Source organism: Alligator sinensis, unplaced genomic scaffold (genome assembly GCF_000455745.1).
Source record: "Alligator sinensis unplaced genomic scaffold, ASM45574v1 scaffold371_1, whole genome shotgun sequence".
Classification (NCBI taxonomy): Eukaryota; Metazoa; Chordata; order Crocodylia; family Alligatoridae; genus Alligator; species Alligator sinensis.
Genome location: NW_005842262.1, coordinates 1064780 through 1091951, shown reverse-complemented (window position 1 = coordinate 1091951; position 27172 = coordinate 1064780). Strand labels below are relative to the sequence as shown.

Sequence of the window (27172 nt, the reverse complement as noted above, 5' to 3'; positions counted from 1 at the left end):
GCACCTGGTGAGTGGGGGCTTTTTTTTAAAGTACTGGAAGCTGGGGAGGGTGGGGCAGCCATGGAGAGACTAGGGGAGCAGGTGGGGATCAGGGGGGCTAGGGGAGCAGGCAGGGGATTGGGGGCTGGCAGGAACCTTCCCCCAGCCCTCCTCCCCTGCCCCTAGTACTTACCAGCTACAGCTCCCTGCTGCAGCCACCAGGGACTGTCCGAATCATCAAAGCTCTCCAAATCTTTTCTGAAGATTTGGAGAGCTTTGAATCTATTCGTACCTTTTAATTGGTCCCCTGATTCGATTCGGAATCGGAGATTCAGCCACTGAATCAGGCCAGATCACCACCCGAAGCTTCGCACAGCCTTAATGCATACCCTTTAGCAGTAGGATACTTCCTTATTTTCTTTCTTTTACACTACTGTGTCTTTCAGTTTCTCTAAACATTCTAATAACAATGCATTCAATACTTCGTTCATTTGCCAGTGCAGCTTGCTGCATCTATTTCCGGACAGATTTCAGCATAGGATATTGACTCCCCTTGAGATGCAAATGAAGGCTTCTGTTATGCAAAATCAGCATGATACTGTAACTTGTCTGTTTACTGAGTCATGTACACATAGGCTGCATCCACAGGAGCAAGCACGTGTGTTTTGCAGTGCTTCAGAGACTTTTGAGGCACCACAAAATGCACCCCACAAATGTGATTTGGTGCTCTGGGTTGCATATTTGCAGCGTGGTGCCAAATTTAACTACTGGGAGATCCCACTATCAAAAAAAGCTTGTGGAAAAAAGGGTGGCACACCTGGCAGCAGCACGCACCACCCAAAACCAGGCTAGCAAAAGCCATACTCTAGTTGCTGGGCAGGTTCCATGCACCCGGATCGCTGCCGTTAGAGTCCCAGGAAGCTCCCAAGACCTCAGGTAAGGCTGCTACCACCCAGGGCTGATCCTGGGCAACTTGCTGTGTACAACAAATGTGCCACTGCTAATTGTCCCCGGGGAAACACCCGTGCATGCTCATCTGGATGCTTCCGTGGAGGTCCACACGTCACAACAGCTTCAGTTCTCCAATAGCCACATATCACAAATGTCAGTTCTGTGCCAACAACATGCAATGTAGGAGTCAGACTTTGGACATACCGTGTGATGTAAAAGTAAGTTATCTGAAAAAAATCAGACTTCTCAAATTAGCCACCCAAAATTAGAAGACATTTTTTACCTCAAACTCTTTATGTTTCAGTTCCTGTATGTAAAATTGAAGTAATAATATCCCAACACCTCACATGGGGGTCATGAAGGTTAACTAACGTTTGATCGGCACCCACAAGCTATAGTGGTAAGCTAATATATAAGTATGTGTACTCATATTTTAATATATTAGCTATACGTATATTAGTTTACCACTAATAAAAGATGTGAGAACTGAGTAAGCCATGTAGAAGACAAAATGTATCTAAGTCAGTTGGAATTTTGGTGAAAGCACATAGAATATATATGTATATATATATAGTTTGTGAGAAGTTTGGAACGTAACAATATCTTCATAAGTATTAATTCATTTATCTCCTAATGTTATAGAATAACGTTTCATGAAAGACTGTATACATGGGTGGACCCAGGATTTTAGAAAGGGGGTGCGGTAGCAGTCAGCAGCACTGGAGGGGTGACTGCATCCCCTGCTCCCAGCCTTCCTCCCCTCCCCACCCCCTCCCTGCCCTTTGCAGGCAGATCATGCTGTGGAAGCAGAGGGTGGGGACTTTTAAGTCCAATTAAGTATGAAGCTCCTCCCTTCCCTACTCTTGGCACCCCTCTCTTCCAGTCTGTGTGTGCAGCACATCCCCTCCCCTCCCATTCCCCTCTTGCCCTCCTCTTATTCCTCTGTTCACAGGAAGAGATGTTCACTTTCAGTGTTACAACAGTTCTTTTAACAAGATAAGCTACTGCATAATGATGAGATTTAGTATATGGGGGTCAAGATAGCATGCAATGGCTTTATATTAGATACATATGTTGTCAAAGAGCTGTGTAAGTATCAGAACACACTGAAAAAAAAATTTTTTTTTGAAGGAAACCAGTTTATGACACCAAGCCCTATATTAATAATGAACTTCTACAAGTTGTTCCAAGTTCAAATCCCTATTCACAGACTGACATAGAAGAAGCCTATTTGCTTATGAAAAATGACTGGAAAGAAGATTCCACTCAAATCAATTTTTTACCGCTTGACCGTTTCCTAGCACTTAAACTACAAGCTGAAGGTAAAGTGTTTAACTGATTGCTTTCCAAAATTGTATGTAGTTAACTTACTAATTGCAAATAATTAATTGACTTGATAATTACTAATTGATTACTTGATTCATAGAATTTTGTTTCCAGGACACTGATTTTAAAACAAGTTCAAGGTTTTGATTCTGCAAGCACACACATGTTTAATCATACACATCCATGTGAGTAGTCCCCATTCACTGTAATACAAAACTCAAATGTTTTCAGAATTGCAGCCATCATCTTCTGACTGAAAGATGATGCTACTGCTTGTTGTCCCATGTGTAGTGAGCTGACAGTCACTCTTTCAATCCAATTCAATTGGTATTAATGTAACTAAAGTTCACATTAATTGGCACCTACAAGAAGCCAATAATTGAACAGGCCAGTAATTGGCCTGTGAAGATTCACTTCCTTCTTAACTCACCTGCTGGTTCCCACAACACGGCTGAGGCAGGAAGGCACTAAAGGTACATGATATTGTACAGAAGGAGTTTTCAACCTTTTTTGGTCGATGTACTCCTGGTGTCCAGTCAAGAAGCAGGGAGACCCCAGCGGCCAGTCAGTAAGTAGGGGTGGGGAGGGCCCTGGCGGCCGATCAATGAGCCAAGGGGGCGAAACTGGAAATGCTGGCAGCACACAGCGCTGGCGAAAACAAAAGTGCCAGCGTCAGCACAAGCAACACAGTGCTGGCGGCCCTGACCCCCCGCTTCTCTGTGCTGCTGCCGCGTACCCCCTGGGGCCTTCCCAAGTACCCCCAGAGGTACACGTACCCCCTGTTGACAGCCCCTGTTGTACAGTATTCCTTGAAGCATCATGAGATACATGTCTAGGAAATCTCAGATATTATAGTAAGGGCCTCATTAAAGTAACTGATCTGAAATTACAACTTGCATAGTTCCAGATTGACTAAAAGTTTTTTTTTATCACAGCTTTTTGCCTTTGAATACAATCCAAACCAGTAACTGGAATTTTGCTGCTTTAACAAAGTTAAACAATCTGACCAGTTCCAAGGAGTTTTGACCCAGTCACATATAGGACCTGACTAGCTCTTGGTACAGCATTGTACAAGATAACTAGATACAGTTTAATAAGAAATGTACTATTCCTATCAATAATGCAAGCGTGTTGTGGTTAATATTTGAAAGTACACTAATCTTTATTCTCCTGATAAAATTAAAACATTGTGAAGGTGTACTTAAAAAAAAATAAGTATTTGCTTAAGGTTAGATGACATATATAAGAAATACTATATCAAGAATATTTAGAGTGGTTTAAGGTCGAATTTACTCATACATTTCAGTATATATTACATACTTAATAGGAATGTAAGGAGAGGTTACCCACTTGTTCTGCAAAATAGTCACTTAAAATTTTACCTGGCTGTTTCTTTGACTATTAAAATGATTTTAATAGTGTTAGATTTTCATAGATAACTGTCTGTGAAAGAGAAAAAAAAGAAAAGTTTTAGATTTAGAAAATATTTTTAAAATTATTCTTAACTGCAAATGTAAAAGGAGAATGATGCCTTTCCTTATACAAAAATGAATAGAGAGCCCAAAGAGAGAGGATCATATTTTTTTTTCTATATTTTCTTGAATCAATTGCTTAATTAGCAGTTCAGCATTTATCAATGTGTAACCTCTACCCAGTAAATTATGTACTATTGCAAAAGAGAGAACATAAATCTCAGTTTTTGCTGTTTCTAAGAAAGCATCTTAAATAGAAGCCAATTAATTATGAAGTGTAAACCCTTTTCCTTTTGACTCATTGTAATAAACAACCTTCCTTGCCCTTTTGAAATATTGGAAAGATTTGCAAACTAATTCATTACTGTCTTATTAAAGAGACTGCTAACATTTTTAAATGCACAGTCCCAAATTAAAAAAGAACCTGAGATGGATTTTGAATGGACATTTTGAATTTACAATTCAGAGTAAGGCAAAGATTTATTTCTAAAAAACTTATTTTAATACAGCACTCCTTCTCTACCTATTTGTGCATGTTAAAGATTTATCGGTATCTTTCTGATTTTAATCCTATTCCACCTTTCATAAACCAGAATGGGTTTCTGTAATAATTTTATTTTAACTGTTTTAATATGAAAAATATCTATATAATATTTTAGACTGGTAAAAGGCCTATTCATGTTTTGAAGATACTAGTTTAAAATAAACATTTTCAACATCAATTTTATGATGCCAAGCACAGCAAATTACTCAAAAATTAAAAAATTTATGGACATTGACTTGTGAATTATTTTTAGTCAAAAGTAATGAAAAATACAAACAAATTAAAGCTTGAGATAATCATATGAAGCAGCACAATTTTAATTGATATAAAAAGAAAGCAAGTGAAATTGAGTTTGAGTAAAAACTACAGTCTAGCACCACACAATTTGCCTGATTCTCTTCACACTTGTGTCATCTTTCATAGCTGCATAGCTCTGCTTATTTCAATGGAGTTATTCCCAATTTACCTCTATGTAAGTGAGCTTATACTCATACCTTCTCAGCTATAATGTTAATAGCCTTCCTGTTGCATTTAAAATGTCTGTTCTGAACACAAGGTCATCATGGGGATGATTTTCAGTTCTGCACCATTCAACCCCATTAGGATCCAGTTCCACAACAATTATGCTAATGGTCCAAGTTCAGTAAACAATTTAAATTTGTTTTTAAATCTGCCTTTAATTGGCAAAGCACTTGAGCACATGCTTAAGTTCTGTCAAGTTCCGTTGAAAGCAGCTGGACTTATGCTTATATGTAGGAACCTACTTAATTCATGATTTTGCAGAAACTGTGAAATTGAGCATTGTCTGTGAAATCTGCAAAATCAAAAAACAAAACAAAAACCTTACTAAAAATAAAATACTGGCTCCCCAGCAGAAGCCAGTGGTCTTCATGGCAGCTGCAGCTCAGCGTTGCAGCCCACCGGGGTGGCGGGGGAGGAGATGCCGGCATGAAGGGGAGCAGCCAAGGTGGCAGCCACGCCCTTGGCCACTGATGGCTGGGAAGGCTGCACATTGTATGGCCTCACCCCTCTTGGCCAATCAGCGATGGGGGATGGGGCCACATAATGGACAGCCATCTAGGACAATCACCAGCAAGGGACGGGGCCACACATCCTCTAAGCCAGTTAGCAGTGAGGGGCTGGCTAACCATGAAAAAGCCATGAAATCAGCTCCATGAGCAGCCCATGGAAATCCCTTTCACTTGCCACAACTTAAGTAGATCTGTAAATAATGAATAAGCATGGACTGCTGAATGAGGAACAAAGTGTGCATGATATTGAACTTAAATTATAATTCTGTAAACTAACCACAATTAAGATAGCATGATTACATTTTCATGAATCAAGAAATGGCATGAATCGCCACTTAAGGTTGCCTCTTAACATAGGTAATCTTAACCATGTTCTCCCACAGATATGTATTTTGATGATTTTTAAGCATAGGATCCATTCTGGGTCTCAAATGAAATAAAATTTGATTGCAATATGTTTATATTGGGAAATAATCGAAAAGAAGGATTAGTAAAGTTCTAATGTGTAAGTACAAGACTGACAACTGAATTTTAAAATTACTGCTAAGTATCTTGCTTTTCACATCTCAGCGCATTCTAGAAAAGCTAAGTTTGGAAGCAAAAGGTCCAACAATGAGCCACAGGTTATGTGAACTATTTGCTTTTTTCAGTGGGTGCTAAACTACCATAGTTTAGCTTTTATCTACTGCCACATAAGATAATACAGCTGTGGTTCTCAACATTTTTTTAGACTTGAGGCACCTCTCAGAAGACTTGAGGCACCACTGGGAAAATGCCAGCTCTCAGTTTTCACAAATTTTTTGACTACAGAAAAATAATGAAACAATTCTTCTGTTGCAAATAATTCAGAAAGACCTCAAGTCAAAATGTTTTAACACTATGGATTCCTATTTTAAATCTCTGGGTTTATCTTGTGAATCATGTTTCCACACCTAGCAGTGGTAACATTATGTAGCACACTGGCTCAAGGCACCCCAGGGTACTGTGGCACCTTGAATGATAATCACTTATGTACACAGTGGGCACATCTACAAGTGCAAATGCTCCAGGGTAGGTTTACTGGAGAGTTATTTTCTGTAGAGTAAACCTACCCTGGGCAGGTATCTACAAGTGCAAGGACAAGAGAGCAAATTTGTTTCTCATGGCAGCAGTCTGCTCCCACCCCCACCAGCCCCGCACTGGCTCCCTGCAGTTGCTAGGGGGAGCTCTAGACTCCCCCTGGTTGCTAGACAAGGAGCTAGCAGGGAGCACAGGCCAGGAAACAGCTGTCTCCTGGCAGGGGCTGGGACATTGCTCCCTGCCTCCAGGAGCTGCCTGCTGCCAGGGCAGGCTCCACCACTAGAGCCCAGGTGAGGACAATGTCCCCTTGTCCTGGCAGCACGGAGCTCTCAGCCCCTGCTCCATGATCATGGGGCCAGGAATGGGAGATTCTAATTGTCCAGCCTGACTTCCACCATCACAAGGCCCAGGCTGGGAGATACTTATTCAGAATTCTTACTCTGAAATCGGGCTGAATGTCTCAGCTCCCACTCCCACTCCCTGATCGCGATTCTGAAGCAGGGGCTGGGAGCTGTCTGTTGCTGGGCCAGGGGGACATCATCCCTGCCTTGGCTCCTGTGGCAGAGCCCTCCCTAGCAGCAGGCAGTTCCTGGGGGCAGGGAGCCATCTCCTGCACCCTGCTGACCAGGAGCACATTTGCTCCTGGTCAGCCATCTACATATGGCATAGGTTGCAGTAAGTAGTTTCATAGTTGGTAGGGTTGGAAGGGACCTGAGCAGATCGTCAAATCTGACCCCCTGCTATGTTAGGAAAGAGTACTGGGGTCAAATGACCCCGGCAAGGTGTTCATCTAGCCTCCTCTTAAAGACCCCCAGGGTAGGAGCCAGCACCACTTCTCTTGGAAGTTGGTTCTAGATCCTAGCTGCCCTGGCAGTGAAGTAGCACCTCCTGATGTCTAGTCTGAATCTACCCTCTGGCAGCTTGTGACCATTATTTCTAGTCACTCCTGGTAGTGCTCGGGGTAACAGGGACTCCCCCAGTGTCTGCTGGTCCCCTCTGACTAGTTTGTAAATGGCCACTAGAACCCTCCCTCAGCCTTCTCTTGTGGAGGCTGAACAGGCTCAGGTCCCTTAGCCTTTCCTCGTAGGGCCTGCCCTGCTGCCCCCTGACCATGCAAGTGGCCCTCCTCTGGACCCTCTCCATGTTGTCCACACCCCTCCTGAAGTGCGGCACCCACAACTGGATGCAGTACTCCAACTGCGGCCTGACCAGTGTCTCATAGAGGGGGAGGATCACCTCCTTGGACCTGCTTGAGATGCATCTGTGGATGCATGACAAGGTACGGTTCGGCTTCCTGACCGCGTCCCCACACTGTTGGCCCATGTTCATTTTGGCATCAATAATGACCCCAAGATCCTTTTCTTCCTCTGTACTGACAAGAAGGGAGTTCCCCAGCCTTTAGATATGCTGCTGGTTCTCTCCCCCCACCCCCGGCTGCAGTACCTTGCGCTTGTCAGTGTTGAAACCCATCCTGTGCTCATCCGCCCACCCCTGTAACCTGTCTAGGTCCGACTGCAGCCTATTCCTCCCTTCTTGCGTGCCCACTTTCCCCCACATCTTAGTGTCATCTTCAAATTTGAACAGGGTGCTTTTTACCCCCTCGTCCAAATCGCTGATGAAGATGTTGCACAGTGCCAGCTCAAGGACCGAGCCCTGCAGAACTCCACTGCCCACATCCCTCCAGGTCGAATAGGACCCGTCCACCACCACTCTCTGGGTGCGACCCTCCAGCCAGTTAGTGACCCAAAGAAACAGGAAGGCATCTAAGACATTCATCCATCATTAGTTGGAAACAACCTGAAAGATACCAAATGTTATCTAGCCACACAGGCTAAAAAGGAGTAACAGCATGGCAGATCTTCCATTTGGAAGAGTAATTCTACCTTATCAAGTAGATAAGGTTCATGATTTGGTGTCTAGTGACCACCACTTTTAAACTTTTAAAAAATGTGCATTTACCATTGTTTTCAGTTTCTAGAATGGGGGGAAGTTTTGTATTCTGTGTACATTATTACTATAAAGATGAAGATACTTCATTACTCTCAATGGAAACATGGGAGCCAGACGCTAGTGTCATTTATTACATTTACTCGAATCTAAGATTACCCTGAATTTAATATGATTCCCTAATAATTAGATTCTATATGTGGAAAATGTATACATTTCTTATAATTTCCATGTATAGAATCTAATTATTGGAGGGTCATCTTTAATTTATCCCCCCCACACCCGCTACAGGGGGGCAGGCAGTGGAGGGACAGATGGCATGGGGAGGTCAAGCAGCTTGCCTCCTGCTGGTACCTGCCCCCCTTCTACCTCTGCCCCCTGCCTTTTCCACAACCCTGGCTTCTCCCTTCCTTCAAGCCTCTGTTCCCCCCTCCCCACTCAGCCTCTGCACTCTCCTTTTCCTCCAGCCTCTGCTCCCTGTTTTCCCCCAGTTCAGCCCCTGTAGCAGCTGTGTGGGCTGCACATTGTTGTTGTGGGGTGTTAGCAAATAAAACCTAAGATTCCAGACTAGCTTAAGGGATCGACATAAAGCCTTTCTGTCACTCATCAAACAAAGTATTATTTACTAAAAGTATTCAAAGTCAAATGAGTCCAAACCAAAGTAAAGTCCAGTTATTAGCTATAAGGTGATAGTTTCTCATCAAATAGGCCACAAGAGAGAGAGTCTGTTTCTTCCAGCTACTCAAGATGGCTGGGACACAGCAGCAGTTCTTATCAGAGAGATCTTTCATTCTTGAAGCGTGTGCTGTTAGCTGTTCCACTTCTTTCTTATACCCTTAGTTCAGCATCTTCAAAGCATTCTTGTAGTTGTGTAAATCAAGAGAGAGTCCCAAGCAGTATTTGAATTGAGTAAATATGATATATGTGTACATTACCCAACCAAACTATTACTACTGGTTACAGTGGTGATGCGTAGGGGTGCATGTGCACCCCCTGAGAGCACCCATGTACCCCCTGACTGGCTGCACTCACCACTTAGGCGATGGGCAGAAGGGCAGATAGAAGCACCATTTTCCCCACCTGCAAGTGCTGGCCAGGGAGTGGAGTGCCATTGCACTTGCAGAAGTGGCTGCAGCAATCAGCCGTCTCGCAATCGGCTGTGGGGGGGTCCCCCCCTAGTTGGCAGGATTGGCCGCAGGGGGACCATCCCAACCCCGGTTGCAAGAATCGCTGAGGGGGCATGTGCCCACCCCGACTAAGGCAGCACCAGTTGCCCATGACTGTTTATGACTTAATTGATGATACTAATCTTTAAGGGTCTTCAAGAGGAGACTGGACAGGCACCTGGCTGGGATCACATGACTCCAGGTTGGTGACCCTTTTCTTGCCTGCCAGGGGCAGGGGGTTGGACTAGATGGCCCACCCCTTCAGACCCAAGAATCTATGAAGCTATGAATACACAAATGAGAAAATGAATAGAAAGGAACCTTGCATGTACGTTTTTTTCCCAGGAAGGAAAAATCAGTACTTGCCAATCAGCAAGAAGTTATAGATTTAAGGTTCTATGAGTTTTACCAATAATGAAAAATTATAATGCAAACAATTTTAAACAACTGTTCAGATTTTTCTTATAATGTATTATTTTGAATGGCTTGTTGTTGAATTATTATTTTTCTCATTTCTTTTAAGATTTATATGTTGCTGATGAACTTGTTTTCGTTGATAATTTGGAAAAGTATTGTAAACAACTTCCGGCTCTACATGTACTTTTGAGCAGACTAAAAATTTTCTTAGTCAAGGATCCTCTTTTAAATCCTAAAGAAGAGAATTTCACAGAAGAGGACATTTTCAAGTAATTACCAAATTGTTACATACTTCTGACCTCAAAATTTACTTACCTATATGTTTGTAATCACATGTGATTGATATTATCCTTTAACATCTTAACTCCTATTATTTTATTATGCATTTTGATCTATTGAAATGCCTTTATAGTTGCAAAGAATTAAGATATCTAATTAGTTTTTAAAAAAAACAATTCCTTTGCATTAGAAGTAAGAATGGAGGTAAGGATGGAGGTTACATCCTGTATTAAAGAGAATACACAAAATCAACTGACATGATTTTTTGCCATTCTCAATATCTAATTGTACTTGGGGGTTTTACTACAGCTTGGAATGTTGAAATAATGTTAATCTTTAAACAATCTAATCCTCCTTAGTCAAAATTTCCTGTGAGTACAATGGGCAGAATTTGTCCCATCAAAAGTCCAGGGACAAAATCCTCGTCCCAACTGTTGCCTGTACATGTGATGTGGGGCTGCTCTGATGCACAGTAATTAATTAAGTCTGCTGGAGCGCAGTAATTACTGTGCATGTCCGCATCCATGCACTTCAAAATGGTGGCAGGGGCACTTGAACTAAAGCTCATTAAACAGAGCCTCTCTAATTAAAGCCCGCCTTCCTCCCCCAGCTCTGGAGCAGATAGAAAAGTGCCCAATGAAACCAATAACAAAACTGACATTGAATTAATGGAGACCAGGAATTCATCCCCAACAATGTTGTCAGCAAGCCCAGATTCTGTAGACCAGGGTCCCACAGTTCTTTCAGAAATTAAACTGTCACTCTTCTGGTGTTTGCCCACGTACATTTTATTGTATCAAATATAATCCAGAGATTATATGGTACCTGCCACTTTAAGGGGCTTGAGCAGGTTGTTGAGCAGCCGGCAGGTGAGGTCTGGACCAATTAGATGGCCACATGACCGAAAGGGGCCCACCGGATTGAAGGAGGGCTGGGCAGCCTCAGTATAAGCCCAGGCCCTAGGAGCAGAGCCAGAAGTTACACCTAGTGAGGAACAACACCTAGGTAATTCATTCAAGAGGAACAACATCATGCAGACTGCAGGATCACGGGCATCAACACTGTAACTGCCCCTCTTCCCTGCAAATAACACACTTGAATACTTCTTGGCAGTCTGCCACCCTGTGCCCTTTCCCTTCACATCTGTAGATTATTGTATACCAGCAGTATGCATCCAGGTATCCTTCATGCCCACGCTTGTTACAGAGTTTAAACTGTCCAAAATATATTGTAAACCCCCAGTGTGGCCCTACTTGGATTACTGACATTAAGTGCATTATCCCATCAGACCTCCTCTTATCTAACCTCATTACCACCCCAACTCTTCATTATCCCATCCATATACCGTATTAATCATGTATCTTCTCAGCATACTTAAATTTTTTGTACATGATTCTCCAACCATTTCTCTATTTTCTCCATTTCAGGCATGTCCATTTACATTCAAACAATTATTGTCCATTCTCTCGTCTTTTCTCCTACAATAAAACTTATCCCCTCAAGTTCTTCTCCCTCACCTACTGCCACATGTCTTCCAAAAATCCTCATAACCTTCTCGGCTCCAATATGAAATTCAAGACTTCAAGAAAGACAACCAGGCTATTCAAATGTTTTGCTTTAACATCCAAAATTTCAAACAATATTTTTCTATAAATTCATATCTGTTCATTCTCCAACTTCTCTGTTCTCCTGTGTCTATTACTACTGCTCTTATTCTCAGACATAGATTACCTGCCACTCCATCTCTCACTTCCTCCCATCTTTTCTCTTTGCAGTTCTAGTTTATTCCTCCCACTAGTCTTCCTCTTCCCTTCAATGACTGTTTCATTCCTAGTTTCTCTCTCATGACCTCCTCTTCTCCTGTTCTTCCTGCCCACTGGGCTCTTCCCTCATTGCTTCCTTCAATAAAGCCTCCTTCAAAACCACCGATCCCACCACACCTTTCTTTCCTACCTTTATCTGTCCCATCTTCCCCACCTTTGTCCATCCTGCATCAGACTCTGAATCTTTGTTTCCATTCTCCAATTCACTTCTCATCTCTTGGTCCACTTTCCCTTCCATAACTGTCACTCTCCTTCCCAAAACCGCCACCAATGCTGTTCCGAGCTCCGAGAACTCCTCTTCCTTCTCCATCCCAGTGCTCCGGCACTATCCCCCCAGCGCTTCTGGCATCATTCAGGCAGTATGCAAGGCCTTTGCACGACCACTGCACTTGATCTTAGCTAAAGGTGGCCAAGAAGCTATGCCACTGATAGGAAGCTACTCTAAGGACAGGTTAGGACAGGCCATCTGAATACAGTGTGTGGTAGTACCCACTGCATTCAGGCCCCGCTTAGCACCAACACTTTTTAAAGTCATAATGAGCTACTATATTGAATACATTTTGACTTCTTCAGTCCTAGAGCTGAACTGTGCCTTTCTTTTGCATGTCCAGTAATTCCTGTTTCTTCACCAGCCTTAAATGTCTGGCAGACATCAGAAAACAGTTGAGCCCCAAACAGTTCACCCAGAATCCCTCTGTTGCCCACTCTCTCAGCCTGTGGCATGTGATTAGTGTGGCCCAAACATCCGTGAGGTGGAGCTGGACCAGGTTGCCCTGTGCCTCATCTACATTTATATTTTTGGAGCATCCCAGGACTCATGACAAAAACACCCAATTCCAGATACTAGTGGGGGCTAATTAGCACATGGATCCTTTGTGGGGTATACACACATACAGAGCAGTGCTCAGCTGTGGGGTCACCATGACTTTAAACACTGTTCACTCTTCTAGTGCCCAGTCCAATGAACTATACGGTAAATCATGAGCCTTTTGACTAATATCATGCATAATTTGTACTATATATAAGTAAGTACAAAAGTGCTGCTTAAAAGCATGTTTATAGAGTACCAGTGCACAAATTTGCCACAAGTTCGAAAAAAGTAAAATACATCAATTCATGGACGTGTTTATTTCAAAGTCAGTTTTTTTCAAATTTGCCCCTCACTTCTATGTGCTCTGGAAGAATAGGATCTGACACTAAGTGGGGGAAGAGGCTGCAGGGGGAAGAAATTGAGGTGGCAGAGACCACCTGGCTGCCCCCCAGATTTAGTTTCCCTGCTAAAGCAGTGTGAGTGGGCAAATTCAAGGCAAACTTCCAATAATTAGATTCTGTACTAGGAAAGTTATAACAAATTCATAGATTTTCCATGTATAAAATTAATTATTTGGGGGTTATCTTATATTCAGGATCATCTTATATTTGAGTAAATACAGTATACTTGCATATATATTGCAAAATATGCTATAGAATATTATTTACAAAGTAAGGGCACCTTTATTTTTAGGAGAACATGATCGGGTAGCAGAAGTATACATAATTTAGTTACAATTCAATTGTCATTTGTATAATTTCTAATCCCAACATGTAATCTAATCATCAGCATAATTCAGTTTTGAGTTATAAACTTGATTAGTCTTATTGAAGATAATCAATTTAGTTTTCATGCACTTATGCACAGTGTGCGGCCGCATAAATTTGATAAAATACAATTTCTGCAGTTTATTTTAGAATCCATATTTTGAGAAATATTACTATAACCCCAGTAAAATGCAGCGTCTGCATGTGGGGAGCAGTTATAAGAACCCTGTTCACAACTGCTGGTTCTAGTCCTTAAAGTGTTTCTGTGTGGTTTCTTTTCTCTTCCAAATGTTGACTAGAAGGAATTTTCAGCATTATCCTCTCTCATTCCAAACTGAGCTCCTCAATGTGCATCTCAGATTGTTTGGCCCCATTACAGTTTCTTTTTCAACTGTTTCCATTGAAAATGTGCTGCCAGCAAGAGAGGGAAGGAGAGTGGCATCTGTAACAAGAGATGACAGGGAGTCCTTCATAACAGATGGCTTTGCCCTTTAGCTGATTCATGCATTTAGGTAGTAATTCTAGGAAGCTATATTCTGCCAGTGGAACAGTTAGTGGTAACTATACCTTATTCTTACAAACTTCCAAGAAATTTAAAGGTTTAATGCTGAAATTCTTATTTTTAAAGATTTATATACTCTTTTAAGATATGTTCCACTAATGAGTCAGGAATTGGTGATCAAGATCGCCTATTTAGTGGTCCCTTTCACAGCTGTAATACATTTTGAGATCCTGGGGACTGGAAATTGTTTCTGGTTATATGTTTTAGAAAGTTTTTTTTGCATCCACTTATTGCATAGGGCAAGTGATAATCTGATTCTTAATTTTGTTTCTTTGGTATTTAAAAATAATGTCAGTTCACCTTTGAAGAACTTTTTCTAATTTTATTTTAATCCACTCTTTTTTAATGTAGAATTTCACAAAAAATATATAAAAGAAAAGATTTAAGAAAGTTTCAGTACTATTAGATCATAAAAATGCTTTATACTTTAGAAAACTATTAAATGAAAATTAGTCTCTAAGACTATATAATATACAGTAATATAAATGATTGCAAAGTTTCAGTGTTGTAACAGTGATAGAGTCAAAGGGTATCTGCAGATGTTACACTTAGATTGACCTAGCCTTAGTTAGGTCAATCTAAGTGCCAGTCTGTATTGATGTTTGGGGAGGTTAGATTGGGCAAAAAATGGCCAGGCTGATCTAAATTAGATCACCTGAGGAGGTGAACATCTGTACAACCTTTGGAAAGCAGCCCTAGGGCTGGGAAAGCCCAGTCACTGGCCCCAGCCCCAGGGCTGTGCTTTTTCTACCCCCTACCCCAACCCTAACTGGGCTTTTAGCCTTCAGACCCCCCACCCATGGACGGGCAACCCTCCCCCACCAACAGACGCACCAACCTGCCCCACCCATGGACCTGCCAACCCCTTTAATCCTGCCAACCTGCCCCTTCCTACCAACTCTGATTTACTTAGGGTCAGAGGTGATCCGAGCAGGGTGTGAGGCCCAGGGCAAATCAGCCTGTGTGGGGCCCCACCCCCAGATGCAAGGAAGCCAGCGGCAGATTCGGCAGCAGGGCGGGAGTGGGGGAGTGCCAAGTGGCCGGATGTGAAGCCGGCGGTAGCGCGGAGTCACCGCGGCTGCTCCACCTGGCTCCACAGGGCCCCCCAAAGCGCAGGGTCCAGGGCAGTTGCCCTGATTTGGCCTCCCCACTAGGGACAGCCCTGCTTAGGGTATTAGTCACTAAAGCTATTGTTAACATTTTGCATCAGGAATATGTTACATGTATGACTCATGCCAACTTGGTGATCTTTTAGGGAAAGTTTTATGTTTCAAAGTGACATGGAAACTCATGAGATTGAAAAGGAACTGCACACAGTTAAAGAGCATTTTTGTCAAATATCTTTAAAGGATGCAGAGGTATTACTAATTACTTTTACACCTATGATTTTAATGATTGCTGTCTAATATACTAATTAGAATCTATACCTGCATTTTTACTTAAAGGTGACCTAGGGCACTTTTACATGTGTTCTGGAGGTGGGGGTGCTTTAATTAGAGTAGCTCCAAGAGCCGCTCTAATTAAAGCATTGCAGTGTCTTGTCTATTGGCATCCTTGCACTTCAAAATGGCAGTGGGGGCACTTGAACTAAAGCTTGTTGAACAAGCTTTAGTTCAAGTGCCCCTGCCACCATTTTGAAGCATGGGAATGCTAATAGACGAGATGTGGAGGCTGGTTGTACCACGGTAATTACCACACTCAATTAATTTAGTCTGCTCCGATGCACTGTAATTCCAGCATATCGGAACATCCCTGCAACAGATCTATAGGCACCCCTAGAGCTCACTTTAATAGAATTCCTTTAATTTTTTTAAATCTACTGAATACCTCCAGTATCCAAAGTAAAAAGTGTATTCAGCACACTCTTATTGTAAATCAGCAGCCGAATCTCTGAATCCAAATTGAATCGGGAGACCCATTTAAAAGTCTGAAATGAAGCTGAAGCCTTCGAATTGATTCAGAAAAGATTTGGAGAGATTTGGAGATTTGGATCAGCTGGGCAGCTACAGGTTCTCCCACAGCTCCTCCAGCTGTGCCTGCCTCGGGGGAGCTAGGGGAGAACCCCCCATGGCTCCCCTGCCTGGCCCCATCCCCCAACCAGCCCCAGCCTAGTCCTGGAACTTAAAAAAAAATGGTCTGTGAAGGCTCTTGGGCCTCCTGGCAGAGCCCCCCACCCCTGATGGCCCCTTGTCCAGCCCCAGCAGTCCAGGAATAAAAAAAAAACAAACCCACACTCACCGGCAGTGGCTGTGGGGGCTCTGGGACCATGTGGCAGAGCTCCCCCTGCATAGGCCTCGCTCCCCAATCTCCCCCCCACCCATGGCTCCCCAGCCCCCACAATTAAATAAATAAATAAATAAATAAAAAGCCCCGCACTCATCAGATCTGGCAGCAGAGATCAGGGTGTCTGAGGGCTCATGGCAGATCCCCCCCATGCAGCATGGGGCAGCGGGGATTATGCAGCTGCCCCATGGCGTGGGTGCAGAGTGGCTTGGCAGGGCACCGTGCGCTGTCTGGGAGCTGGGGCAGCTCCATATGTCAGCCGGAGCCTGGCACCACTCAGCCCCAACAGCCCAAGCTCCTAGACAGTGCATGGTACTCTGGCAAGTCATACTGCACCCACACCATGGGGCAGCTGCTGTGCAGGTGCCAGGTGGGGGGGGTTGATCCCTACTGCCCCACACTGCACAGGGGAGGCTCTGCCACAAGTCCTTGGAGGCCCCAATTGCTGCTCCTGCAGCTGGTGAGTGCTGGGGGGGTTTGGGGTTTTTTTTTAATTGCTGGGGCTGGCGGGGCACACATTGGGAGCGGGGTTTGGTGGTGGGCCAATGGGGAGCAGGGGCTGTGCGGTGGGGGCTCTGCCATGTGGCCCCAAAGCCCCCACAGTCACTGCCAGAGCTGGTGAGTGCATGTTTTTTGGGGGGGGGGGTTAAGTGCCAGAAGGCTGCAGCCGGGCGGGGGATGGGACCGGGCAGGGCAGCTATGGGGGCTTCTCCTGCAGCTCCCCCCGCCCTGGCAAAGGCAGGCACAGCTGGAGGCGCAGCAGGAGAACCTGCAGCCTCCCAACTGTGCCTGCTTCTCCGCAGCTGATCCGAATCTCCAAATCAGTGCTGAATCTCTGATTCTGATTTGGCTGAATCAAATGGGGACAGTGATTCAAATCACCAAATCGAATCGCTGTCCTCCAAATCGACAGAACCTGAATTGAATACTTCCGTATTTGCACAGGCCTAGTAGCTATTTCAGCTATGATATGATACACTTACATATGTTATGCTGGTTGCAAGAAAAAATGTACAAGTCAAATGTTATTTTTATACTAGAACCACACTCCCAAAACCATGGTCCTTATTCTGGCAAATTTCCATTTACGTCAGTGGGGATTTGGCAGACAGGAGATCAGGATTAAGGCCCTAGACCAGTGTTTCGCAAGCTTTTGTTACATAGGGCACACTTATTTTCTGACACACTTTACTCTTACACTTGAAAAGGTGTATATAAATTTGTCAAAGCATATAGCATATTTTATTCCCCTGCCACAGGAAATCATACCAGTGCTGAGATGTACTATAAAAAAATTACACTGACGGTAGGTCTACACATGCAGTTTATTCATAGATTGTATAGACGGAAAGGACCTCGGAAGATCATCAGGTCCAACCCCCTGCACCAAGCAGAAAAGATAACTGGGGGTCAGGTGACCCCAGCAAGGTGACCGTCCAGTCTCCTCTTGAAGATTTCCAAGGTAGGTGATTGCACCACCTCTGGAGGGAACTTATTCCACAGTCTGGATACCCTGACTATAAAGAAGTTTTTCCTAATGTTGAGCCTGAATCGGTTTTCCAGGAGTTTGTGGCCATTACTCCTGGTTTTCCCCTCGGGTGCCCTGGTGTACAGTTGCTCACTGAGCACTTGATATACTCCCGTAGTGTAGCAGTAAGCTGCTACCAGGTCCCCTCTCAGCCTTCTTTTCCTCAGGCTGAAGAGTCTCAGATCCCTCAACCTTTCCTTGTATGTCTTGCCTTTTAAGACTCTGATCATATCGGTGGTTCTTCTTTGGACTCTCTCAAGCTTGTCCACGACCTTGTTAAAGTGTGGTACGCAGAACTGGATGCAGAATTTATGTGGAGCAATAAATTTCGGTGCTTATTGTGCCAGTATTTGTTGTTCTTGGGCATGCTATTTGAATGTGCACCCAGAACCACAGCACATTAAACTGGGTCAGAGCAGCCCCAGCTGCCAAGGGTCTGGGTGCTCAGCCTGGCAGCTGGGGGCTGCTCTGACCTGGATCAACACGGGTGGGCTGGCTGGGGCATGAGGGTGCTCCAGCGTGGGGCTAGCTGGCAGGCAGCCCCCGCACTGAAGCACCCTCATGTCCCAGCCAGCCATCCACATCAGCATCTACACCTGTGGTGCTGCAGAGTAAAAAACTCTGCAGCAAGATAGTACTTGTGTTTACAAGTACTACCCTGCTGCAGAGATTATTAGTTTCCTGCAGCCTAATAGGGCCGCATGTATAGACACCAAGACATTTACTGCAGAGCTAGTTAGGCAACTCTGCAGTAAATGTCTCATGTAGACACACGCCAAGTGTATAATTAATTAAAGAATTAGTCTCTATGCCAGTGGCTCTCAACCTTTCTAGCCTCAAGGCCCCGCTCAACTTTTCTGAATTTCATGGCATCCCAGTTGAAAAAAAACACCAACACATATCCAAATTCAGAACATGGAGAGGGCCTTGAGGCTAAAAAACTTAGAATCACTGATCGAACTGGTGCCACTTGGGGGTGGCATGGCAGGACTTCACCTGCTGTGCCTTGCTCTTTCCATTGTCTGTTCCCTCCTGCACACTTAGGGGCCAAGAGCAGAGCCTGCTGCTGAGGTTGCTCCTGCAGGGTCTCACATGCTAGTGGCCATTCCTGTGGCCCTTCCTGCCAGTCTTGGGAGTGGGAGAAGTGGAGGAGATGAGGCGGGCTACAAAGCACAACTGCATCTGTGCAACTGCACACTCACTCACAGCAGAGTGCACTGCTGGGAAGTGTATGGCGGGCATCAATGTATGCAATTGATACATTGCACACGGGGGAGCAGAGAACAGTATGCTCAGGCCTGTGGTTTTATTGTAAAGATAACATTTGACTTGTTTTTTTCCCACAGAGTATGCAAATAAGTTACTCATTTTAATTTGAATAGTTTTGCCACCAATTGAATTCTATTTTTTATATAACATTGTGTCTGCTTTCTTTGTTAAAAGATCTTAGACCAGTTTCAGTCTAAAATTCTGCAAACTATTTAAACATAAAAAAAATCAGGATTAAATAGTTAAGGCAAAAAAATCTAATTTAGAACTTTCCTAACCAGATCTACTCTATTTATTATTTTTTTCAGTCACTAATGCTACCTGTTATGTTAGAATCCAACAAATCAAACAACTTTAGAGAGAAAGCTGAGATTCCACCATACTTAGAACTGAAAAATTTATTAAACTTAACTCCAGAAGATATAGTGAATGAGAGCACTGGAAAAGGTGAGGATTTGTTTCTTGGTAATGGTGGGCTGGATTCTTCTTTAATTTACAAAGACTGTGTACTCTTTTATCTTCAATTAAAGATTTATGTTTGTGTAAACCAAATGAGAGCAAGTCCCATTCTGCATATGAAACTATGGAATATGCTTTATCAAAATTTCAAAGTATTAAAGGTTCTCTATAAACAAACAAAAATAAGTGATCTTTTGTAGGTAGTATACTTCAATCCAGGCCTATGCGGTAATCTCCGAAGCAGACATCGCTAAATGAGTTGAAGGAGTAATTCTAATCCCTGCTCTCTCATGAATACTGTGAGCATTGAATTAAGTATGTTAGCCAGCTGAGATTAATCTTACTTTGAAAGACATCCCAAACTAGGTTACAATAATATATGCAGCACAGTCGCAGCATATAAATTGCTGATGTCATGCAGTTAAAAGGGGAGCTGATTGCACCTACTTTATTTAGATTGCCTGATACTTTCAATTACAATTTCTTGTGAGTTTTTCTTTGGGAAGCTTTCTTACTGCCAGCTTTTACAATGGACCTTTGATAATCAGAAGGAGAATGACCCTCAGGCTGTAGAAGTATCTTTTCCTTTGTCCCTTGAAATTCTATTCAGCTTTTACTATTAAAGTATTAGAAATTACCATTTTCTTCTCTAACCTTCATTCTTTACTAAAAGCTTGGCAGCCTGTTAAAAGAACTAAACATGCTCACGGCAAGCTGACCATACTGTACTGGGAACGCCAATATTGCTGTAGCAATGGAAGGCAGAGAGAAATTCCATATTTTCACTCAGGTCTAGACCTGAGCTGGGTTCCACTCAACTCTGGACCTTGTTTATGACTTCAGTGGCTCATGTGCCACATGATGTTGCCTGTGGCCTCCTGTTTGGGGTGGGGAGAAGGGAAGAGAGCGCTGAACTAGCTTCATCAGTAATCCATAGAACCTGACTCAGTAGTCCATTTCACTCCTACCCTAGTCATACAAGACTGGAACTCCCTCATCTTATACAGTCCCGGGAAAGAGCCTGTCACGGCTTCTATCACCACCACTTTCAAGATCAACAATCTGTCCTTTTCTGAGTTAACAGACTTGTTCTGCTGCGAGCTAATATATAGTCAGTCTTGAAACTCAGGTAGAATAATATGCACAACAGATTCAAACTCATCTTGTGATATGGGGCTATTACAGAAATCAACGAGATCAGTCTAAGTTCTGGATTGGTAGTTTAAAACACTAGTGTTGGCAGTTTATAAAAATGTAAGGACAGGAAAACATTAAATGAAATCAAGGAGGTGACAAATCCAAAGCTAATAATTAGCCACACAAAACAAAATGAGCTTGTAGAACTTATTGTCATAGGGTATTATTTATTTAGTCCATATTTAGTCCATTATTTAGTCCATATTTCTAAAAAGCAGTATACATTTATATCAAGAATATTTAAAAGTTATAGTAGTAAAGGCAAAAAAACCCACCACCAACAACAAAAAAACAAACCCAGTAGCCCTTGCTAATCTGACCTGCAGGAATCTTCCTGATCCTAAATGTGGCAATCACTTTAACCCTGAGCACATGAACAATGCCTACTAGCCAAGCACCTGAGGGTTTTCCTAGCACCATTATACTCATGAATACATCCCAGCCAGGTTCTTGTTTTAGCAGCAAGTCAGACAAATGTCAAATCAGACACATCTAAATTATACAGAGTTTGTTCCATCTTCTTCTGAAGTTTCTGGTACTAATCATTGCCACACTGGTACCTGATCAGGCCAGAGGTCCATCTAGTCTTTTATGGCAATTGTCACTTCTTATGAAAACCTACTGTTTACCTGGTAACTAATGGTAATTGCAGTCCTTCATCCTGGTGAAGTCAATTAACAACAGAGGTCAATAAAGAAACATTCAAGGTTTTGAGAAAGAAATAAAATTAGATGGTTACTATTTGTAGCATTTTTTTTCTTTAGATCTTACTGCAAAAATTACAAGTGAAATACAGATTTCCAAATACTGTCCTACAGTGGAAGTGGCATGTTTCACTCCAAGCCAAAATACAGTCGAATGGAGCAAATCAGGTAGGGAGTGGGTAAATCCAGAATTAGGCATTTAAGAATAATTCTTTTTAAGCAGTTGTTCATACACATTCCACTTACATATGCTGTTGGAACTGGAATGGTTTAGCCAACAGTGTCCATTGGTTGAAGTTATGCCCCAAGTTCCCTCATGTTTTCCCCTTTATAGAATAATAATTTAGAGCAAATCCAGTTATTCCTCAATTCTTTTTAACAACTCATGACTAAGATGGAACTGTATGCACTATTTGTGTCTCTTCCTATTGTTTAGCTTTATAAATAGTTTAAGGGATTATCTACACAGGGACAATCAGAAAAGTTAAGGCAAATCAAATAAAGTTGTACAATTAACACACATAAGTTAAAGTGTGTTAAGTACTTATGCGGTTGCTCATTTAGTTATGAAGGTGCCTTAAATATCTATAGCTTAATCCTTGTCACACTAAATTGCATACATTGACTTTGCACTTTTAGTTGATTCATATCAATTCTCCTGGGTGTCCCCATGTAGAAAAGTCTGGTATTCACAGTAGTTCTCTGGTTAACTAGGTGGCTTTGGTCTGCTGATGGGGTTTTGTTCACATGTTCTTTCCATTTTTCATACCTGGTATGGGGTTTCAGTCATAACTGAACCAACCATCCCATTTGTTGTGTTTGTAAGGCAGCTATGCCCCTCACAGATGGATATTTAGAATCCTATTATATATATAAAACCAACAAATATTTAGTTCATAGGAAGCTTTCAAAATAAATGCAGAAGCTGAGGAAAACTCACTTGTAGCTTCTCTTTTACAATAGACCGGTGAGACCCACTTTAGATTCAGGCAGCAAGGATTCTCTGGTTTTAGATAAAACTTCTACTGACAGTGCTTCATTCCGCTCTGGCTCCACTGTTAGAAGTATCTAAATCAGACAGCTGCTTTGGCACAGCTGTCTCACAGTCATTATTTAGTTAGACTCTGAATATTCACTTCCTGTACTTAAGATTACTGTTTGTGAATCAGCAAAAATGGAATACTTATGGGCTATCACTCGAAGAAGAAAGAACCATTACTTAAAGTTAACTGTGCTTTTCAAGATGTATTTTCTATATATACTCCATGACCTGATCTCCTTCCCTACTAGCCCAAAAAACACCTGGATGAAAGAACTAATGGACAGTTGCCTCTGCTCCACCATTACTTTAGAATGCCTTGTTCATGAGCTGCAGACATGGGCCAATACATATCATTGGTCACAAGTTTCAGATATCAAACACAGGTATTCGAAAAGTGGAATACATAGGGACAATATAGTGATTCTACAGTAATTGTTTCAATAGTGACAGAAACTTTTGCTGCCCTGATAACACCTCTTTAGTTCTAGTAACAAAATAAACAGTAGGAAACTAATTGCAATGGGATAAAGTGAATAAACTAGAAAATGACAGGGACGTTGGGATCAAGGAATCTGTCCATGACCCTGGGGTCCCTGTGTCTGGGATGTCAAGTGCCATGCTTCCCAGCTTCCTGGGAGTGGCAGGGAAAAATAGACAACCTGTGGGATTACAGGCACCCTGAGGCTCCCCATGACCCAGCACCAGAATGTGACTTGCTGCTCAGCCCCAGATGGAGCTGTGAGACAAAGCAAGCACCATGCTGGGTCACATTGAGCCCTGCAACTCCTTGCAACCTGGATGCAACCCAGCTGATGAGTTGTCAGCCTGCCAAACATGGAGGTAGCTGCAGGCATCAGAATGCATGGTGGAGATACCCTGTGACATGGTCAGTTTATTTTGTGGAATATTTTTATGGCTGGTTTCTCATTTTGTCATGCTGTTAATTGCCTAAACATGTGACCAGGTTGCTATTTATGGTGTGATTGACAGGTTAATTGCATCTTAAGTGTCAAGTCTGCTAGGGGCCCTTCTGGGATTGAATTGATTTCAGTGGACATCCTCTTGTCAGGAGAATTTACAAGACTAGACTAGACTATCAATTACACTTGAAGCAATAAACCTCTCAAACCCTGAGATGTCTGAGTTGCACACTTTCTGGTTCCCATTATTGATAGGAGAGGCCTTACAAACACAGCAAGGATAATCTGTAATTTTGTTTAAGTGTGGGTATGATGGGACCCTGAGTCAGCCAAGGCCTTGAGAATACAAACTTCCTGCAAAGTGAGATACTCAATTACAGGAAATTTAGAGATAAAAAATCCCAACTTCAATAATTAGGGAAAACATTACCACAGAACTGAGGAAGACAGAATATAACATAAGTTTATTACACAGTGGGTGCATCTACACATGCAGTTAGCACTCAGAAATAAAGTTGAGGGTAGTTTATGCCAGGGTTAGCAACTCCCGGGCTCAGCGTATACATGTACACCCTGGACCACAGCAGTTAGATCTGGGGTGAAGAAGCCCCAGGCTGGCAGGGGGTTCTGGGGGTTAGTCCCAAGCTCCAGATGGCAGCGTTGGATGCTGGGGGTGCTGGCTGGGGCACAAGGATGCTACAGTGCAGGGATAGCCAGCAGGCAGCCCCTACACTGTAGCATCCTTGGGCCCCAATCAGCCTAGATCACTGTCTACATGTGTTTCAGCGCACGAAATGACTCTGCCATAGGATAGTACTTGTCCCGGATAGTACTATCCTACAGTGGAGTTAATTAATTTACTACATCCTAATATGGTGATGCTTTACTGCAGAGCTAATTAGTCAACCCCTCAGTAAAGCACACGCGTAAATGCACCCACTATCTCCTCACACTGTTTTATTTTAACCCCTGGCTAAGGCTTACTTTACAGCCTACAGCTGGCCCAGTGGCAGTCAGGAATCCTCACTGTCTGCAGTGAACCCCTCCTTGCTCTAGGAGGTCTGGCTTTCTCTGCTTTTCTCAGCAGGCTGCCCCTGCCCTACTGCTCCAGGCTACTTTGCTGCAACCCCCATGTTGCAAACTCCCTCCATCTCCACTCTCTGGGGCTTCACACCAGCAGGCTCCTGTGGACTCCAGCAGGGAGTCGCACAGGCATGTGCACACTCAAGCTCCCCAGATTATATCGCCTTCCCCCCCAAAAAAAACTTCTAGAAAAAGCCAGAGGGCACCTGTACATGTGTCCAATGCCTGCTTCAACACATTCTAATTAGAACACTCTGTCAGCCTTGGCATCATGTGAATTCAGTGTTCCTGCATTTCAAAATGGCAGCAGGGGTGTTTTAACTAAAGCTCGGCAAACTAGCTTTAAAGTGCTCCCACTGCCATTTTGAAGTGTGGGACACTGAATACATGAGTTGCTGCAGGCAGTTTAATTAGAGCAGCTCCTGAGAGCCGCTGTAATTAAAATGTCCCTTCCCCCCTCCTCCACCCCAGAGCATGTGTAAAGACACCCAGAGTTCTCAGAAAAGGGATCCTACCAGCACCATCCAGAGGGCAGAGTGCAATTAGCCAGGCCACACCAAAACCCTCTGCAATCCAGCTTTAAAACTTTTTCCCTGCCAGAACAAAACTCATTTGAAGAAACCTTTTCAACATATAACACCCAAACAAACAACACAACCACATAATTGTCACAGTGGGCTATAGAATAGGGTCACACCTCCTCAACTTTGTATTAAAAAACCTAAAACAAGAATAAATAATTATTTTAATTATGGATAGCTCTAACTGTGAACATATTTCTAAAATTGCATAGTAGAAATGTGAGGGAGTGGGAGGGAATGACTTATGCATTACTATTCCCTTGGCTACCTGAAAATTAAACTGAAAGTATAGCAATTTGTTTTTATTGCATAAGTGATTAAAATGATTATGAAGATATTTTAATATATAATACTGTTAATGTTAGGGTTATACAGTACATAAATATTTACATTTCATTTTTTTAATATTGTGATGTGATTTTTCTGTAATTTCTAGTTAGTTACACTTTATGTCCTCAAAATGAACTGGAAATAACTCTAACTCCTCCATGCAAATCACAAAGATCACAGCTGAATTCACTGTGTGCTGGACTTCAGGCAGAACCTATTTCTCCTGTTAGTAACAGGTAATTAAAACTTTAATAGGAACAACATTGGTACAAAATATTCTAAATTAGTGCAACTATAACTCTACTGGATTCTCTTAAATTATGGCTTTCTTGTACAAAATATGCAACTTTGATGATTGTGTTTAATAGATATTTTACTCTGAAGAGATGCTTTCCCCCAGGAGATATTCCATATGCATGGTCTTCATGAAAGGAGCTTAACAGACCATAAGAGTCACTTTTTGTTATCTTCCTCCTTCTAGGAGGCTAAATAGCTTGACAATGCAGCTTCATCCTTTATACTTGCATAGGAATCATTTCACCCAAGTATTCAGTAGTGAAACTGAGTATTGACAATCATAACATGAGGACAGAAGGTAAATCTTTAACAATCAGACTATGAAGTAGCAGCAGAGCTGTTGCATGTTGGCGTATCCATCCTCTGCAGTCTTGCTACCCTTAAGACTCAAGTATCATTTTTAAAGGAAAATTTCCGTTCTCATCCTCCCCCAACACAGTAAATTCATTTACAAAATTCCTTTCCCTAAATCTATTAATAGAAAATCATTTTGGAAATCCAAAGGCATGATGTTAAGTTTCTTGCCTGATGTGTCTTTTTTTGTGTTCCTTTTAGTATTTTGATTACAGAGTCAAATAAAGAATACTTAGAGTGCTTGGTGTGGCAGTTGGAGAAATATCAAAATGCCATGAATTCTCTTTTGCTTGAAGGTAAAGGGATATAAGTTCTATTATACTGAATTGATAGTGAAGAGGTTTATATGAAAATGGACCATGGAACCATTTAAATTAGCCTGGAAAGTGCTCAAGAAAATGTACTGAGAAACCTGAGGATGGGCAAGTTTACACAATATTCTTAATGTGCAGTAATTGACTGTGCATTAACCGTCATGAAAAAAGTGTTTAATCAAGCCTACTGCACATTTAAATTGTATTTCCTTTTGCAAGTACTAAATGTAATGCTCAGTAGGCACTGTGCATTCATGAACATGTAGATGTGCCTGATAGGTTTTATAAAATAATTCATAACTACCTCTCCTGTTCATGTGCTGAAAATACATCGCACTGAGTCTAAGTTAGAATCTAAGCCTGAGTCTAACAAAATCTGAAACACTACAAAAGCCCTAGGATGACAAAGGTACAGCTAGAGATCAAATGTCTTGCCACTGCAACAACTGGAAAGTAGTTGATTTATACAGTGGTGATGTGCACCCCCTGAGAGCACCGGTGCACCCCCTGTCAGCCTGCACTCCCCACTCAGGCAATGGCAGGGGGGGCAGGCGGGAGTGCTGGTGCCCCCCCTGTGAACGCCAGATGGGGAGTGCAAGCACTGGATGTAAGCTGCAGCCGTTTTCGGGAGCAGCGTGGCCGCTCACTGGCTGGGGAGGTTTTCTGCGGGCCGCCCG

The 27172-nt window shown here is 42.7% G+C and overlaps 1 protein-coding gene across 1 annotated transcript in view; it reads left to right on the top strand.

Moving 5' to 3' along the window:
* Positions 1-27172, top strand: part of LOC102386025 (uncharacterized protein C9orf84) — a 94283-nt gene that overhangs the window by 17661 nt on the left and 49450 nt on the right. The window contains exons 5-8 of the mRNA XM_025208977.1: positions 2062-2252; positions 9999-10161; positions 15390-15492; positions 19523-19661. Coding sequence (XP_025064762.1) covers positions 2062-2252; positions 9999-10161; positions 15390-15492; positions 19523-19661 — 596 coding nt within the window. The remainder of the gene's footprint in view (positions 1-2061; positions 2253-9998; positions 10162-15389; positions 15493-19522; positions 19662-27172) is intronic.